We start from the raw sequence: 19613 nt of genomic DNA, 5'->3' as shown, positions 1-19613 counted from the left end.
ACTTTATAAATTGAATAATTCACCAGAATGATTATACTTTTAAATATTTTAATTACAATAGCCCATAGCGATACATGTCTAATGTAATGTTGGTCCCTAAGGTTGAGAAGTTATTCATCAACAGTATAAACTGTGGGTACTCGATAAATATACTTTTAAACCACTTCATGTACAGAATTACATAGAAGGTATATAAACTTTACAGTGTCCTTGATTATGAAAATGCAACAAAGTACAATTTGAAATGGATTTTAATTCAATGTTTCTCAAGGCTGAGTCAGCTTGTACAAGCATAGTATAAAGACATGCAAAAACAAGTGAATGAAAGTTGGCAGATAAAACATATTGTGAGAATATCTCAAGTAATGATTAAAGGTTTTTCAAATATACACGTGCTAAACAAAGAGCAAAATGATAGTGCAAGTTACTAAATGGTTAATTCATATTTGTTTTTTCTTCGGAATAGGAGGAAAAGTTAAATATCAAGGATAACATTTTCTGAGACTCCACACTACTGTAGGTCTCCCATGCAGTAAGTGGCTTATCAGAAAACCGGGAGCAATAAATCTGTGATTTTTTTTGATAAGGGGGGTAATTTTAAGTTTTGGTGATAGTGTAAATGGGACAATATCGGATCAGCTGCTTGTTATACACCTATCCCAATTTTTGTTTCCGTTGACTTCAAAGGAAACAAAACTCAGGAAAGGTGTACAACGGGCGGCCGCGCCAATATTGCCCTATTTACACTATCACCAATGTTAAAATTACCCCCAAGACACTCGCTGCATGTGAAGTCCTGCCAGTGACATGGGCTATAGGAGAATTTCACCCCAAATTTCCAGTAACAGCAGAGGAAGAGCTGGATAATATAAAGGATATGGCAGGAAAGGGTTAGATGTTCTCACAACACAGTACCTGGTCAGAACAACTCACACCCGCAGGTTTTAAAGGAAATACCATTTGAAACTAAATATGTTTTAAACAGCAATTATTTTTTTAAGGTTTGTTAAAGTCAGGAGAGAATCCTGAGGATTGGAAGGTAGCTAAAATAGGTTCATCATTTCAAAGAGGTCAAGACATACACCATGAAATTATGGACAAAATGTTCTGAGACCCGACACCACCAGTGGGGCTCACATGTAGCAAGCGGCTTAACAAAAAATTTCAACAATACACCTGTAGTTTTCTGATAAGCTGGCTGCTGTGTTTGAAGTCCTGCTGTTAGTATGGGGTCTTGGAAAATCTCGGCCTTAGGGTTGGGAAACTCTGAAACAATCTAGAGATCTAGGGATATAAGCCTAGAAATTACTGTGTGCAGTATTAGTATATGCAAATTATTATTCATTTTAAACAGATTAATTCCTTTGGTAAAACAACAGGGAAAATAATGGCTGGGAATTTCCTGAGTTGCTCCCACTCCAGCAGCCTAACTTCGCCGGAAGTGTGGCAGAAACCCTGGGAGTAGCCCTGAGGAATTTCCTGATCAATGTCACACGAATTTATTAAGCATACATACGCTAATCATTTCTAGATGATAGTCTCCTCCACTGAGTATGGCAACAAAATTGACACGAGTATAAAGTGGGCAACATTGTTTCTACTCTTTCATTAAAATTAGAGGAAAGAGGAAAATATAACCCTTAATTGGTGAACACTTGAAAAAGTACAATTTATTAAAGGACAATTAGCATGGATTCAGGAAAGAGATGTCTTGTTTAGCTAACCTGCTGGAATCTTTAGAAGACACTAGTGGCATAGTGAACAGGAGAAATGTTTTTGATGGTAAACACTTAGATTTTCAGAAATCTTTCGACAAGGTTCCATTTCAGTGGTTAAAGGCTAAGATGATAAATCATGTTGTTTATATGGACCTCCAGAAGGCATTTGATAAAGTCCCTCATAAGAGACTGTTAGCTAAATTTGAAGCTCATGGAATTGAGGACAAATTATTGACCTGGTTAGGAAATTGGCTGAGCAGCAGGAGACAGAGAGTAAGGATAATGGGCAGGTACTCAAATTGGCAGGATGTGACTAGTGGTGTCCCTCAAGGATCTGTTTTGGTACCTCAACTATTCATTGTATTTATTAACAACTTAGATGATGGGATGGAGAGCCACATATCCAAATTTGCTGATGACACAAAGACAGGCAGCATTGTAAGCAGTGTAGATGGAAACATAAAATTACAAAGAGATATTAATAGATTAAGTGAATGGGTAAAACTGTGGCAGATGGATTTCAATTTAGGCACTTTGGACCTAAAAAGGATAGATCAGTGTACTTTCTAAATGGTGAAATGCTTGAAAGAGTGAAGGTCCAAAGAGACTTATGGGTCCATGTACATAGATCATTAAAATATCATGGACAGGTACAGAAAATAATCAAAAATGCTAAGATATTGCTGGCTTTTATATCTAAACGACTAGAATACAAGGGGGTAGAAGTTATGCTACAGCTAATCAAAGCCCTGGTTAGACCACACCTGGAGAATTGTGTTCAGTTCTGGGCACCGCGTCTTAGGAAGGATATATTTGCCTTGGAGGGAGTGTAACGTAGATTTACTAGAATGATACCTGGACTCCAAGGGTTAAATTATGAGGAGAGATTACACAAACTATGGTTGTATTCCCTGTAATTTAGAAGATAAAGGAATGATTTGATCGAAGTTTTCAGGATATTAAGGGGAACTGATAAGGTAGATAGAGAGAAACTATTTCCGCTGGTTGGGGAGACCAGGACTGGGGGACAAAGCCTAAAAATTAGAGCCCGGACTTTCAGGAGTGAGGTTAGGAAACATTTCTACACGCAAAAGGTGGTAGAAGTTTGGAACTCTCTCCCACAAACGGCAGTTGATGCTGACTCAATTGTTAATTTTAAATCTGAGGTTGATGGATTTTTGTTAACCAAACGTATTAAGGGATGTGGAGCTAAGGCGGGTATATGGAGTTAGGTCAACCATGATCTTATTGAATGGCATAACAGGCTTGAGGGGCTAAATGGCCTATTCCTGTTCCTATGTTCCTATCTGGTTCCTATATGTTCCTGTTCCTATGTTCCTATATATGCTCCTAGATGGAAAATTGGCTTAAAAACAGAAAATTGAGAGGGATAAATTTTTTCTTTAATGATCCTGGTACTGAGCTCTTCTTGCCAAGGAGGAACATTAGGAATTCAGGCACAAATTAAGGGACGTAAAATTGTGATGGGTGGGCACTGGAATTCGTGATATGTGCTCCCGGCGTGTCAAGCACGTACTGGGAAAGCGAGAGATGAACATTTACTTCAGGGTGCCCATCAATAGGAGATTTTCAGGCGGTGAGGCAACAGGTGGAGTACCTCAAGTATGAATCTTAGGACCTTCACTGTTTTTAATTATTTGAAACTTTTGAAATGGTTATACTGTTCCATGCACTGCAACAGTTCTGGTCTCCATATTATAAAAAGAATATAGAGGCACGGGAGAAGGTGCAAAAAAGATTTGCTAGGATGATACCAGAACTGAGATGTTATACCGGTCAGGAAAGATTGAACAGGCTGGGGCTCTTTTCTCTTGAAAAGAGAAGACTGAGGATTACCTGATGGAGGTCTTTAAGATTATGAAAGGGTTTGATAGCGTAGACGTAGAGAAGATGTTTGCACTTGCGGGGGAGATCAGAACTAGGGGCCATAATTATAAGATAGACACTAATAAATCCAATAGGGAATTCAGGAGAACCTTCTTTATTCAGAGAGTGGTTGGAATGTGAAACTCACTGCCACAAGGAGTAGTTGATGCAATTAACATAGATGCATTTAAGGGGAAGCTAGATGAACACATGAGGGAGAAAGGTACAGAAGGATATGTTGATGGGGTCAGATGAAGAAGGATGGGAGGATGTGGAGCATAAACACTAGCATGGACCTGTTGGGCTGAATGGCCCATTTCTGTGCTGTACAGGCTTTGTAATTCTATATGGTATTGAAATAGGAGGCCACACATATAATAAGGAAAACTTACATCAGAGTCAGAAGGATTTAGATCTTTTGGATAATGGCCTGTACATGGCAGATGGAATTGAATGCGGCTAAGTGTGAAATGGTTGACATAAGAACAAATAACCAAAAGAATGAATATGTGTTAAATGGAAAATGGTACAAAGTGCTGATCAGGAAAGAGATCTTGGGGTTATAGTGGATAAATCTAAGAAACAGTAAGAACAGTGCACAGCTGCAGCAAAAAAAGGTAAATAAGGTACTGGATTGCATTAGCAGAGTGATAGTGTACAATTGAAAGAGGTCACATCGTTGCTATTTGAGGCATTGGTTAAACCCCATCTGTAGTATTGTGCGCATTTCTGATCACTTAATCACAGGAAGAATAGTAGTGCCCTTATGAGGTTAACAGAGCTGAGCAACAAAGATAATTCTGTGTATCAGGCATAAAGTTAAGAGAATTGGGCTTGCTTTCTTTAGAGAAGAGGAAACTGAGGTAATCTGATTCAAATTTTCCAGATTATTAAAGGAATTAACATCATTGAGCCCAACTTATTGTTCATCAGGGTGAAGGGATAGATGCCAAGGACCACGCTAAAATTAAGAATTTATAAGTAGGAGGAAAGTCAAGCATATCTTTTATACTAAAATAATAAAGTATTATGCAGTAAATTAACAGGAAAGGCAATTGAAGCAATCAGTGTAAATGAGTTAGAGACCTTTTGAGAAATAAGGGATTGAAGGATACATTGCAAAACTAGGTAGGTCGAGTTGATTTGTGAAAAAGGATGGGCTTGTTTGGGCTTATGGACCATTTTATGTTCCTGAAATTTTTTATGTCGTTTTAATCTTCAGGTACATGTTCACTCAACCAATTGTGAACTTGAGTATGAATTTTCTTCTTCCAATTAAAAGCCTCTCGTGATTCTTTGATGAGCTGTTTAACAATTGTTGACCATTCTCCTTCATCAGTGGTACTGTTCAGAAATAATTCGAACTATAAAAGAAACATATAAATGTAGGAATAAGCTGAGTCATGGAAATGTGTTTACTTTGGTTTAAAAGCCTATTAGCGACTTCTGCCTTGTTTAGGAGTTCTCAAAAAAACTCTCAGTAATCAGTATGAAAGAGACTTTCTTTCTACTCTGCTGAGCTCTTAACTGCCTGGCTGTGGAGAAGTGCTGGAAAGAGGAAAAGTTCTTTCCCACACAGAGGGTCTCTGCCCCACCTCAGCCCATCTGCTGCAGAAACACTCATCCATGCCATTGTCACCTCTGGACTTAATTATTCTCATCCTCTCCTGGCCAGCTCCCATCCACCACCCTTTGTAAACATCAGATCATCGAAAACTGTATCCTATCCTGCACTGTCTAGTTGCCCATCAACCATGTTCTCACTAACCTATATTGGCTCCTGGTCCTCAATGCCTCAAATAGCTCCTTGAAAGTGGAGTCACAGGTGGATAGGGTGGTGAAGAAGGCATTCGGCATGCTTGGTTTCATTGGTCAGAACATTGAATACAGGAGTTGGGATGTCTTGTTGAAGTTGTACAAGACATTAGTAAGGCCACACTTGGAATACTGTGTACAGTTCTGGTCACCCTATTATAGAAAGGATATTATTAAACTAGAAAGAGTGCAGAAAAGATTTACTAGGATGCTACCGGGACTTGATGATTTGACTTATCGGGAGAGGTTGGATAGACTGAGACTTTTTTCCCTGGAGAGTAGGAGGTTTAGGGGTGATCTTATAGAAGTCTATAAAATAATGAGGGGCATAGATAAGGTAGATCGTCAAAATCTTTTCCCAAAGGTAGGGGAGTCTATAACGAGGGGGCATAGATTTAAGGTGAGAGGGGAGAGATACAAAAGGGTCCAGAGGGGCAATTTTTTCACTCAAAGGGTGGTGAGTGTCTGGAACGAGCTGCCAGAGGCAGTAGTAGAGGTGGGTACAATTTTGTCTTTTAAAAAGCATTTGGACAGTTACATGGGTAAGATGGGTATAGAGGGATATGGGCCAAGTGCAGGCAACTGGGACTAGCTTAGTGGTATAAACTGGGCGACATGGACATGTTGGGCCGAAGGGCCTGTTTCCATGTTGTAAACTTCTATGATTCTATGATTCTAATATTAAAACTCTCATTCTTGTGTGTAAATTCATTCATGGCCTCATCCCTCCCTATCCCTGTAACCTCCTCCAGTGCTACACTTCCCTCCCAAACTTGCTATTTCTCTGACTCCAGCCTCTTGTGCATCCCCTTCACTTCACTCCACCATTGGTGCCTGTGACCTGAGCTGCATAGACCCCATACTCTGGAATTCCCTACGCCTCTTCACTACCTTTAGGACCCTCCTTGAAACCCACCTATTTGGCCATGCTTTGGTCACTGTGTGTGGCATCCATTTTTTTCTTTACACCTCCATTAAGTGAGTTGGGATTTTATGTTAAATGTGCTATATAAATGCGAGTTGTTGTTGTTGTGACTGAGGATTTATAGTCAATCCCCTCCTTTTGTACTTGCACATTTGGCTCTAGGTTTTACTCTCATATCTTGGCTCTCGTGTTTATTGTTATCTTTTTGGCCAATTAGGCCATTTTAAAATACTGCATTTAATAGTATTGATACAGCATCTATATTTGCAAAGCTTATATCAAACTTTCATACCTCTTCAAGCTCAAAATCAGTTGAAAATCCTTCCGCCACAATTTCGAATACAGATCTCAGATGATCGTAATCTATATAGCTACAATGAGAAGGACAAAAGTAATTTGAAATATAAATACAATGACAATCTTATATAAATTATATTATTAGTGCTATCGTGCCTCAGTCGGTAGCATTCTTGCATCTGAGTCAGAAGGTTGTGACTTCAAGTCCCATCCAGGACTTTAGCACATAATGTAGACCCATGCTTCAGTGCAGTACTGAGGGATTGTTGTATTGCTGGAGGTGCTGTCTTTTGGAAGAGGCATTGAACTGAGGATCCATCTGCTGTTTAGGTGGACTGAAAAATCCCAAATATTATTTGAAGAGGAGCACGGAGTCCCCCTAATCTGACCAAAATTCTTCCCTTAACCAATTCCACCAAAAAAGATTATCTGATCATTCATCTCATGTGACTAAATTTCACAAGTATATTCATTAGTTGTGAAGTACTTTGGGACATACTGAGGACCATGAAAGGAACTATATAAATGCAAGTTATTTCTTTGGAGAGCAACCTTTCATCTCCAGGACCTGGATTTGAATCTAGTATGGACAGATGGAGTGAAAGTTTTCTCAGTCTACTGGTTGTAACGTTCCTATATGAAATTAGTTTGGGCAAACTTAACTTAGTTCCTACTGGCCATGGCCCCATAGCACAAAATTTCTGCCAACTCAGCACTATATCAACAGTCTCTCTCAAAGATGCCTTAATTGGAAAATTGCCACATAGGGACTATTCTTGAGGTTTGTACTGAGGCACCTGTGAAAGAAGAGTACAAGGAGCTACACTCTCTATCTAACCATGTTATACCTGACCTGGTGAGTACTTGATTCAAGTGGTAATATTTTTCTCTGGTCCTCAATGTAAGCAAAAAAATCAGGGCGAGTATAAATTGGGGAAAATATAGCCAGATACCCAAAATGGAAAGTGTTCTTTAAGGGTGGCCTTTAAGGAGGAGATGGTTCAGGTACAATCTAGGTACATTGCCACAAGGGAGAAAGGTAGGGCATTTAAAGCCAGAGCTCCCTGGATGACAAAAGAGATAGAGAGTAAAAGGGACATATGATAGATGTCAGGTTGATAATACACGTGAGAACCGGGCTGAATATAGAAAGTTCAGAGGGGAAGTGTAAAAGGAACTAAGAAGAGCAAAGAGAGAGTATGAGAATAGACTGTCGGCAAAAATAAAAGGGAATCCAAATGTCTTCTATAGGCATGTAAATAGTAAATGGGTAGTAAAAGGAAGGGTGAGGGCCGTTCAGGGAGCAAAAAGATCTACTCATGGAGGCAGAGCGTCATGGCCGAGGTACTAAATGAGCAATTTGCATCTGTCTTTACCAAGGAAGAAGATGCTGCCAGAGTCTCAGTAAAGGAAGATGTCGTTGAGACACTGGATGGGATAATAATTAATAAAGAGGAGGTACTAGAAAAGCGAGCTCTACTTAAAGTAGATAAGTCACCCGGTCTGGATGGGATGCATCCGAGGTTGCTGAGGGAAATAAGGGTGGAAATTGCAGAGATACTGGCCATAATCTTCCAAACATCCTTAGATACGGGGGTGCTGCCAGAGGACTGGAGAATTGCAAATGTTACACCCTTGTTCAATAAAGGGTGTAAGGATAATCCCAGCAACTACAGCCAGTCAGTTTAACCTCGGTGGTGGGGAAACTTTTAGAAATGATAATCCCAGACAGACTTAGCAGTCACTTGGACAAGTGTGGATTGATTAGGGAAAGCCAGCATGGATTTGTTAAAGGCAAATCGTGTTTAACTAATTTGATAGAGTTTTTCTATGAGGTAACAGAGAGGGTCGATGAGGACAATGCAGTTGATGTGGTGTATATGGACTTTCAAAAGGCGTTTGATAAAGTGCCAAATAATAGGCTTGTCATCAAGATTGAAGCCCATGGAATAAAGGGGGCAGAAGCATCATGGATACAGACTTGGCTAAGTAACAGGAAGCAGAGTAGTGGTGAACGCTTGTTTTTTGGAGTGGAGGGAGGTGTATAGTGGTGTCCCCAGGGGTCGGTACTGGGACCACTGCTTTTCTTGATATATATTAATGACTTGGGTGTACAGGGCACAATTTCAAAATCTGCAGATGACACAAAACTTGGAAATGTAGTGAACAGTGAGGAGGATAGTGATAGACTTCAAGAGGATATAGACAGGCTGGTGGCATGGGCGGACACGTGGCAGATGAAATTTAATGCAGAGAAATGTGAAGTGTTACATTTCGGTGGGACGAACGCGGAGAGGCAATATAAACTAAAGGGCACAATTCTAAAAGGGGTTCAGGAACGGAGAGATCTGGGGGCATATGTGCACAAATCGTTGAAGGTGACAGGGCAGGTTGAGAAAGCAGTTAAAAAAGTATATGGGATATTGGGCTTTATAAATAGAGGCATAGAGTACAAAAGCAAGGAATTCATAATGAACCTTTATAAAACACTGTTTCGACCACAACTGGAGTATTGTGTCCCGTTCTGGGCACTGCACTTTAGGAAAGATGTGAAGGTCTCAGAGAGGATGCAGAAAAGATTTACTGGAACGATTCCAGGGATGAGGGACTTTAGTTACGTGGATAGACTGGAGAAGCTGGGGTTGTTCTCCTTTGAACAGAGAAGACTGAAAGGAGATTTGACAGAGGTATTCAAAATCATGAAGGGTCTAGACAGAATAGATAGAGAGAAACTGTTCCCATTGATGGAAGGGTCAAGAACCAGAGGACATAGATTTAAGGTGATTGGCAAAAGAACCAAAGATGACATGAGGAAAAACATTTTTACACAGCGAGTGGATAGGTTCTGGAATGCACTCCCTGAGGTGGTGGTGGAGGCAGATTCAATCATGGCCTTCAAAAGGGATCTGGATAAGTACTTGAAAGGAAAAAACTTGCAGGGCTATGGGGATAGGACTGGGGAGTGGGAGTAGCTGGATTGCTCTTGCATAGAGCCAGCGCTGACTTGATGGGTCGAATGGCCTCTTTCCGTGCTGTAACTTTTCTATGATTCTATGATTCTATTCCTCAGCAGCAACATCCTTCACCCTGATGATTACAAAAATTCACAAAAAAACAAGTTTTTTAAATTAACTGGGATCAAAATTATTGATTTATGCATAATATGTTTTTTAAACTGACTTTACTGAATGATGATAGAAACATAGAAACATAGAAAATAGGAGCAGGAGTAGGCCATTCGGCCCTTTGAGCCTGCTCCACCATTCAATATGATCATGGCTGATCCTGCATCTCAATACAATATTCCTGCTCTCTCCCCATACCCCTTGATGCCTTTTGTGTCCAGAAATCTATCTAGCTCCTTCTTAAAATATATTCAGTGACTTGGCCTCCACAGCCTTCTGAGGTAGAGAATTCCACAGGTTCACCACCCTCTGAATGAAGAAATTTTTCCTCATCTCAGTCCTAAATGTCCTATTCCACAGGGATCCTGAGACTGTGACCCCTCGTTCTGGACCCCACAGCCAGGGGAAACATCCTCCCTGCATCCAGTCTGTCTAGCCCTGTCAGAATTTTATATGTTTCAATGAGATCCCCTCTCATTCTTCTAAACTCGAGTGAATACAGGTCTAGTCGACCCAATCTCTCCTCATACGACAGTCATGCCATCCCAGGGATCAGTCTGGTGAACCTTCGCCGCACTCCCTCTATGGCAAGTATATCTTTTCTTAGGTAAGGAGACCAAAACTGCACACAATACTCCAGGTGTGGTCTCCATAACATATGATTCTTACGATAATATTTTTCAAGATGGAATGAGGTATAATGTGTGGACATGGATCAGCCAATCAAAATGTACCTGTGATAATAGGGTGATCACTTATTGAGAGCTAACAAGTCTCTTCACTGTCCGCAAACAATACTTAATGCTCTTAAATCCTGTGATAAAGCAAAACATTACACAGAGCAGAATAAGCAACAAAGAAAGGCAAAATTCTGTGATGAAGCACAACAAGATTTTATAGGTGATATGACTGAACATCGAATTAACATCTAATGAATGAAATGTACGCTATGAACAAACAGAAAGTAGACTCACTCTGGGAGGACATGTAGGGGGGTGGGGGTAAGGGCTATGCTTCTCCCACCTGCTGCAGTGAAGTTCAATTATGTAAGAGGGTGTCTGATGTAAGGAGAACTGCTTTGGATTCTTACTGTGATTTCTGCTTAAGTGTACAGGACATAAAGCAGCATTTGACTTTGATCCCTGTATAGGTACTGATGCTGTGATAACGCATCACAGAAAATTTACCAGTGGAAGTGTTCCATGTGAAATTGCAAAGGAAACAAAGAACATTAATAAGAGGACCTCATACGGCTTCTTGATCTTAACTTTCATGTCTTTCACCCACTGTACTGGTAGATCGCCCATGGTGTTGTTCACACATGGGCATGAGCCAGAGGTGGAGCAGCTAGTTGAGGAAAGAAGCACAGGGAGGGGAGCAGTGCAGCATGCAGCAGGATCAATTTCCTATTGCCTGGCAACTGGGTATAGCCAAAGTTCAGAGTCTTGAGTGGCAGAGATGTTAATGGTCTGATGCTGGGAATGGAGGTTTGGAGATAAAAATTAGTTATGGCCAATTTTTGTGCGCATAACCCACGGCGCACAGACATCGTCATGAGGCATGAGGCATGAGTCTGCCCCAAAATGAGGCCTTGGGCCTCATAGTATTAATTTGGGTGAACTGCTGGTTCTTTTGTATCAAGAGGCAACTCACCCTTGCTCGGTAGTGGCCCTAAGGTAAGTCCTGGGATGGGGTCGGAAGGACAAAGAGAGGGGGACCAATTGCCGGCCGGCAGCAGCTCTCAGGAATGTTTAAAACAAGAGCTTATGTCTTTGGTGGTGATCGTAGCGACCCATGAAGAATCCTGAGTGGTGCACATTGCTGACCAATTTAGAGCAGGGGTCTTGAAACAGGCATTAAGCCTCTCATTTACATATGTGAGGAGCCTAACGCCTGTTTCGGGCGGGCGCCATAGGTGTCTGGGCAGATACCTGTGCCAATATGGCAGTGCCTGTATCTGTGCGCTGATCGGGCACAGGACATCGCTGCATGAAATTGGCACTTGTTGTGCCAGTTTTCTACCCCTTAGAGTTGAAGCAGGGTAGTGGCTAGTGAAAAAATCTGGGTTGGTTCTGTGTAACATATAGCATACTTGGACTATTATTGTAATTTTATTTAACATAATCCCTTCTAAGTGATGGGTGAAGGCTTTGCATCTTATAAGCCCTCATGGAATGCCCAACTTAAGGCCAGGACTTGGAATATCCAGGTCCCACCTTAATTTCAAGCTCTTCCAGCCAGAATTATGATAGAGGCTCTCCAGAAGGACGAAGGATTTTCAGTGCAGAGTTTTTTTTTAACAGTAAAATTGGCCATTTAAATAGAGTACCAGGTCTCCAGAAGGCATTCAACAAGGTGCCACATAAAAGATTATTGCTCAAGATAAAGAATCACTGGATTGGGGGTAATATTCTGGCATGGTTGGAGGATTGGTTATCTAACAGGAAGCAGAGAGTTGGGATAAATGGTTCATTCTCGGACTGGCAACCAGTAGCCAGTGGTGTTCTGCAGGGGTCGGTGCTGGGTCCCCAACTCTTTACAATCTATATTAACGATTTGGAGGAGGGGACCAAGTGTAACATATCAAAGTTTGCAGATGATACAAAGATGGGAGGGAAAGTAGAGAGTGAGGAGGACATAAAAAAACCTACAAGGGGGTATAGACAGGCTGGGTGAGTGGGCGGAGATTTGGCAGATGCAATACAATATTGGAAAATGTGAGGTTATGCACTTTGGCAGGAAAAATCAGAGAGCAAGTTATTATCTTAATGGCGAGAAACTGGAAAGTGCTGCAGTTACAAAGGGATCTGGGGGTCCGAGTGCAAGAAAATCAAAAAGTTAGTATGCAGGTGCAGCAGGTGATCAAGAAGGCCAACGGAATGTTGGCTTTTATTGCTAGGGGGATAGAATATAAAAACAGGGAGGTATTGCTGCAGTTATATAAGGTATTGGTGAGACCGCACCTGGAATACTGCATACAGTTTTGGTGTCCATACTTAAAAAAAGACATACTTGCTCTCGAGGCAGTACAAAGAAGGTTCACTCAGTTAATCCCAGGGATGAGGAGGTGGACATATTAGGAGAGGTTGAGTAGATTGGGATTCGACTCATTGGAGTAGAGAAGAATGAGAGGCGATCTTATTGAAACATATAAGATTGTGAAGGGGCTTGATTGGGTGGATGCGGTAAGGATGTTCCCAAGGATGGGTGAAACTAGAAGTAGGGGGCATAATCTTAGAATAAGGGGCTGCTCTTTCAAAACAGAGATGAGGAGAAACTTCTTCACTCAGAGGGTAGTGGGTCTGTGGAATTTGCTGCCCCAAGAAGCTGTGGAAGCCACATCATTATTTTATTTTATTTTTTTTATTCGTTCACGGGATGTGGGCGTCGCTGGCAAGGCCGGCATTTATTGCCCATCCCTAATTGCCCTCGAGAAGGTGGTGGTGAGCCGCCTTCTTGAACCGCTGCAGTCCGTGTGGTGACGGTTCTCCCACAGTGCTGTTAGGAAGGGAGTTCCAGGATTTTGACCCAGCGACAATGAAGGAACGGCGATATATTTCCAAGTCGGGATGGTGTGTGACTTGGAGGGGAACATGCAGGTGGTGTTGTTCCCATGCGCCTGCTGCCCTTGTCCTTCTAGGTGGTAGAGGTCGCGGGTTTGGGAGGTGCTGTCGAAGAAGCCTTGGCGAGTTGCTGCAGTGCATCCTGTGGATGGTGCACACTGCAGCCACAGTGCACCGGTGGTGAAGGGAGTGAATGTTTAGGGTGGTGGATGGGGTGCCAATCAAGCGGGCTGCTTTATCTTGGATGGTGTCGAGCTTCTTGAGTGTTGTTGGAGCTGCACTCATCCAGGCAAGTGGAGAGTATTCCATCACACTCCTGACTTGTGCCTTGTAGATGGTGGAAAGGCTTTGGGGAGTCAGGAGGTGAGTCACTCGCCGCAGAATACCCAGCCTCTGACCTGCTCTCGTAGCCACAGTATTTATATGGCTGGTCCAGTTAAGTTTCTGGTCAATGGTGACCCCCAGGATGTTGATGGTGGGGGACTCGGTGATGGTAATGCTGTTGAATGTCAAGGGGAGGCGGTTGGACACTTGTCTGGCGCGAATGTTACTTGCCACTTATGAGCCCAAGCCTGGATGTTGTCCAGATCTTGCTGCATGTGGGCTCGGACTGCTTCGTTATCTGAGGGGTTGTGAATACAACTGAACACTGTGCAATCATCAGCGAACATCCCCATTTCTGACCTTATGATGGAGGGAAAGTCATTGATGAAGCAGCTGAAGATGGTTGGGCCTAGGGCACTGCCCTGAGGAACTCCTGCAGCAATGTCCTGGGGCTGAGATGATTGGCCTCCAACAACCACTACCATCTTCCTTTGTGCCAGGTATGACTCTAGCCACTGGAGAGTTTTCCCCCTGATTCCCATTGATTTCAATTTTACGAGGGCTCCTTGGTGCCACACTCGGTCAAAGGCTGCCTTGATGTCAAGGGCAGTCACTCTCACCTCACCTCTGGAATTCAGCTCTTTTGTCCATGTTTGGACCAAGGCTGTAATGAGGTCTGGAGCCGAGTGGTCCTGGCGGAACCCAAACTGAGCATCGGTGAGCAGGTTATTGGTGAGTAAGTGCCGCTTGATAGCACTGTCGACGACACCTTCCATCACTTTGCTGATGATTGAGAGTAGGCTGATGGGGCGGTAATTGGCTGGATTGGATTTATCCTGCTTTTTGTGGACAGGACATACCTGGGCAATTTTCCACATTGTTGGGTAGATGCCAGTGTTGCAGCTGTACTGGAACAGCTTGGCTAGAGGCGCAGCTCGTTCTGGAGCACAAGTCTTCAGCACTACAGCCGGGATGTTGTCGGGGCCCATAGCCTTTGCTGTATCCAGTGCACTCAGCCTTTTCTTGATATCACGTGGAGTGAATCGAATTGGGTGAAGACTGGCTTCTGTGATGGTGGGGATATCGGGAGGAGGCCGAGATGGATCATCCACTCAAGAATTATGAAGGGAAGTATTTGCAGGAAAAGAAAGGAGAAAAAGCAAAAATAGTGCACTGTCCAGCAAAACCAACTAATGCAAAAAGAATCACAGAGTCATTGAATCATCGAAAATTTACGGCACAGAAGGAGGCCATTCGGCCCATCGTGTCCACGCCGGCTGAGAAATGAGCCACCCAGCCTAATCCTACTTTCCCGTATTTGGTCCGCAGTCCTGCAGGTCACGGCTCTTCAGGTGCACATCCAGGTATTTTTTAAATGAGTTGAGGGTTTCTGCCACCCTCTCAGGCTGTGAGTTCCAGACCCCCACCACCCTCTGGGTGAAAACATTTTTCCTCATTTCCACTCTAATCCTTCTACCAATCACTTTAAATCTATGCCCCCTGGTTATTGACCCCTCTGCTAAGGGAAATAGGTCCTTCCTATCCACTCTATCTAGGCCCCTCATAATTTTGTATACCTCAATCAAATCACCCCTCAGCCTCCTCTGTTCCAAGGAAAACAACCCCAGTCTATCCAATCGGTCATCGTAGCTAAAATTCTCCAGTCCTGGCAACATCCTCATAAATCTCCTCTGCACCCTCTCTAGTGTAATTACATCCTTCCTGTAATGTGGTGACCAGAACTGTGCGCAGTACTCAAGCTGTGGCCCTGCTAGTGTTTTGTACATTTCCAGCATAACCTCCCTGCTTTTATATTCTATGCCTCGGCTAATAAAGGACAACATTCCATATGCCTTCTTAACTACCTTATCTACCTGTCCTGCTACCTTCAGGGATCTGTGGACCTTCAGGGATCTGTCCCTCACTTCCTCTACACCTCTCAGTATCCTCCCATTTATTGTGTAGTCCCTTGCCTTGTTTGTTCTCCCCAAATGCATTACCTCACACTTCTCCGGATTGAACTCCATTTGGCACTTTTCTGCCCATCTGACCAGTCCTTTGATATCTTCCTGCAGTCTACAGCTTTCCTCCTCACTATCAACCATACGGCCTATCTTTGTTTCATCCGCAAATTTCTTAATCATGCCCCCTATGTTTAAATCCAAATCATTAATGTATACCACAAAAAGCAAAGGACCTAGTATCAAGCCCTGCGGCACCCCACTGGAAACAGCCTTCCAGTCGCATAAACACCCCTCGACCATTACCCTTTGCTTCCTGCCACTGAGCCAATTTTGGATCCAATTTGCCACCTTCTCTCTGATCCCATGAGCCTTTACTTTTTTGAACAATCTGCCATGTGGGACCTTGTCAAAAGCCTTGCTAAAATCCATGTAGACTACATCAATTGCGCTACTCTCATCGATCCTCCTTGTCAGCTCCTCGAAAAATTCAATCAGGTTAGTCAGACACGACCTCCCATTATCAAATCCGTGCTGACTGTCCTTGATTAGTCCATGCCTTTCTAAGTGTCTGTTTATCCTGTCCCTCAGAATTGATTCCAATAATTTGCCCACCACCGAGGTTAGGCTGACTGGCCTGTAATTACTTGGTCTATCCTATGCTTCCTTTTTAAACAACGGTAAATGTTAACAGTCCTCCAATCCTCCGGCACTACGCCTGTATCCAGTGAAGTTTGGAAAATGATTGTTAAAGCCTCCACTATTTCTTCCATGGCTTCTTTTAACAGCCTGGGATACATTTCATCTGGCCCTCTCTCACTATATTTATCCCATCCAGAGTGGCAGCAAACATTAACAGGAATGTAAAAAAGCATTCTAAATACAATTATGCAACATTAGGTTAACTTTTAGAAACATAATGGAGCAGGCTCAGCTGCCGTGTCCCAATTTTATATGGAAGAGGTGCATATTGTGGGCAGTGCCTTACCCAAGGGACTTTATTTCAATAAATACTGTATTTAAATGAGACTCGCACTTACTAGGAGAAGACTCATCTTCTTTCCCCAAGTTGCGCCTCGAAAATTAGGAGCACAGGATCCAGGCATGCGCGATAAGAAACCTAATTTGTGGCCATATTCACGATCAGCGAGGCACTGCGCCTTCAGCAGTGTCTCACAACAGAAGGGCTTAATTGTCAATCTCATAGAATCATAGAAGTTTACAACATGGAAACAGGCCCTTCGGCCCAACATGTCCATGTCGCCCAGTTTATTCCACTAAGCTAGTCCCAATTGCCTGCACTTGGCCCATATCCTCTATACCCATCTTACCCATGTAACTGTCCAAATGCTTTTTAAAAGACAAAATTGTACCCGCCTCTACTACTGCCTCTGGCAGCTCGTTCCAGACACTCACCACCCTTTGAGTGAAAAAATTGCCCCTCTGGACCCTTTTGTATCTCTCCCCTCTCACCTTAAATCTATGCCCCCTCGTTATAGACTCCCCTACCTTTGGGAAAAGATTTTGACTATCTACCTTTTCTATGCCCCTCATTATTTTATAGACTTCTATAAGATCACCCCTAAACCTCCTACTCTCCAGGGAAAAAAGTCTCAGTCTATCCAACCTCTCCCTATAAGTCAAACCATCAAGTCCCAGTAGCATCCTAGTAAATCTTTTCTGCACTCTTTCTAGTTTAATAATATCCTTTCTATAATAGGGTGACCAGAACTGTACACAGTATTCCAAGTGTGGCCTTACTAATGTCTTGTACAACTTCAACAAGACATCCCAACTCCTGTATTCAATGTTCTGACCAATGAAACCAAGCATGCTGAATGCCTTCTTCACCACCCTATCCACCTGTGACTCCACTTTCAAGGAGCTATGAACCTGTACTCCAAGATCTCTTTGTTCTATAACTCTCCCCAACGCCCTACCATTAACGGAGTAGGTCCTGGCCCGATTCGATCTACCAAAATGCATCACCTCACATTTATCTAAATTAAACTCCATCTGCCATTCATCGGCCCACTGGCCCAATTTATCAAGATCCCGTTGCAATCCTAGATAACCTTCTTCACTGTCCACAATGCCACCAATCTTGGTGTCATCTGCAAACTTACTAACCATGCCTCCTAAATTCTCATCCAAATCATTAATATAAATAACAAATAACAGCGGACCCAGCACCGATCCCTGAGGCACACCGCTGGTCACAGGCCTCCAGTTTGAAAAACAACCCTCTACAACCACCCTCTGTCTTCTGTCGTCAATCCAATTTTGTATCCAATTGGCTACCTCACCTTGGATCCCCAGAGATTTAACCTTATGTAACAACCTACCATGCGGTACCTTGTCAAAGGCTTTGCTAAAGTCCATGTAGACCACGTCTACTGCACAGCCCTCATCTCTCTTCTTGGTTACCCCTTCAAAAAATTCAATCAAATTTGTGAGACATGATTTTCCTCTCACAAAACCATGCTGACTGTTCCTAATCAGTCCCTGCCTCTCCAAATGCCTGTAGATCCTGTCTCTCAGAATACCCTCTAACAACTTACCCACTACAGATGTCAGGCTCACCGGTCTGTAGTTCCCAGGCTTTTCCCTGCCGCCCTTCTTAAACAAAGGCACAACATTTGCTACCCTCCAATCTTCAGGCACCTCACCTGTAGCTGTCGATGATTCAAATATCTCTGCTCGGGGACCCGCAATTTCCTCCTAACCTCCCATAACGTCCTGGGATACATTTCATCAGGTCCAGGAGATTTATCTGCCTTGATGCGCGTTAAGACTTCCAGCACCTCCCTCTCTGTAATATGTACACTCCTCAAGACATCACTATTTATTTCCCCAAGTTCCCTAACATCCATGCCTTTCTCAACCGTAAATACCGATGTGAAATATTCATTCAGGATCTCACCCATCTCTTGTGGTTCCGCACATAGATGACCTTGTTGATCCTTAAGAGGCCCTACTCTCTCCCTAGTTACTCTTTTGCCCTTTATGTATTTGTAGAAGCTCTTTGGATTCTCCTTTGCCTTATCTGCCAAAGCAATCTCATGTCCCCTTTTTGCCCTCCTGATTTCTCTCTTAACTCTACTCCGGCAATATCTATACTCTTCAAGGGATCCACTTGATCCCAGCTGTCTATGCATGTCATATGCCTCCTTCTTCTTTCTGACTAGGGCCTCAATCTCCCGAGTCATCCAAGGTTCCCTACTTCTACCAGCCTTGCCCTTCACTTTATAAGGAATGTGCTTACCCTGAACCCTGGTTAACACACTTTTGAAAGCCTCCCACTTACCAGACGTCCCTTTGCCTGCCAACAGACTCTCCCAATCAACTTCTGAAAGTTCCTGTCTAATACCATCAAAATTGGCCTTTCCCCAATTTAGAATTTTAACTTTTGGGCCAGACCTATCCTTCTCCATAGCTATCTTAAAACTAATGGAATTATGATCACTGGTCCCAAAGTGATCCCTCACTAACACTTCTGTCACCTGCCCTTCCTTATTTCCCAAGAGGAGGTCAAGTTTTGCCCCCTCTCTAGTCGGGCCATCCACATACTGAATGAGAAATTCCTCCTGAATACACTCAACAAATTTCTCTCCATCCAAGCCCCTAAAGCTATGGCTGTCCCAGTCAATGTTGGGAAAGTTAAAGTCCCCTACTATTACCACCCTATTTTTCTTGCAGCTGTCTGTAATCTCCTTACATATTTGCTCCTCAATTTCCCGTTGACTATTTGGGGGTCTGTAGTACAATCCTATCAAAGTGATCTCTCCCTTCTTATTTTTCAGTTCTACCCATATAGACTCAGTGGGCGAACCCTCGGATATATCCCCTCTCACTACTGCCGTGATGTTCTCCCTAATCAAGAACGCAACTCCCCCTCCTCTCTTACCTCCAGTTCTATCTTTCCTATAGCATCTGTACCCTGGAACATTGAGCTGCCAGTCCTGCCCCTCCCTTAGCCATGTTTCAGTAATAGCTAC

At 42.9% G+C, this 19613-nt stretch overlaps 1 protein-coding gene across 1 annotated transcript in view; it reads right to left on the bottom strand.

The window, feature by feature from the left end:
• Window positions 1–722: 722 nt before the first annotated feature.
• The window catches only part of LOC137320959 (aminopeptidase Q-like), a 160567-nt gene continuing 141676 nt past the window's right edge, over window positions 723–19613 (bottom strand). Inside the window, exons 19-20 of the mRNA XM_067982989.1 lie at window positions 6638–6716; window positions 723–4969 (exon numbers count right to left, since the gene is read on the bottom strand). Coding sequence (XP_067839090.1) covers window positions 4817–4969; window positions 6638–6716 — 232 coding nt within the window. The 3' untranslated portion in view covers window positions 723–4816. The remainder of the gene's footprint in view (window positions 4970–6637; window positions 6717–19613) is intronic.

The sequence above is a fragment of the Heptranchias perlo genome, chromosome 4 (assembly GCF_035084215.1).
Source record: "Heptranchias perlo isolate sHepPer1 chromosome 4, sHepPer1.hap1, whole genome shotgun sequence".
In the NCBI taxonomy this organism is placed as follows: domain Eukaryota; kingdom Metazoa; phylum Chordata; class Chondrichthyes; order Hexanchiformes; family Hexanchidae; genus Heptranchias; species Heptranchias perlo.
The sequence above is the reverse complement of the archived record's forward strand: the minus strand, read 5'-3'. Positions and strand labels throughout refer to the sequence as shown.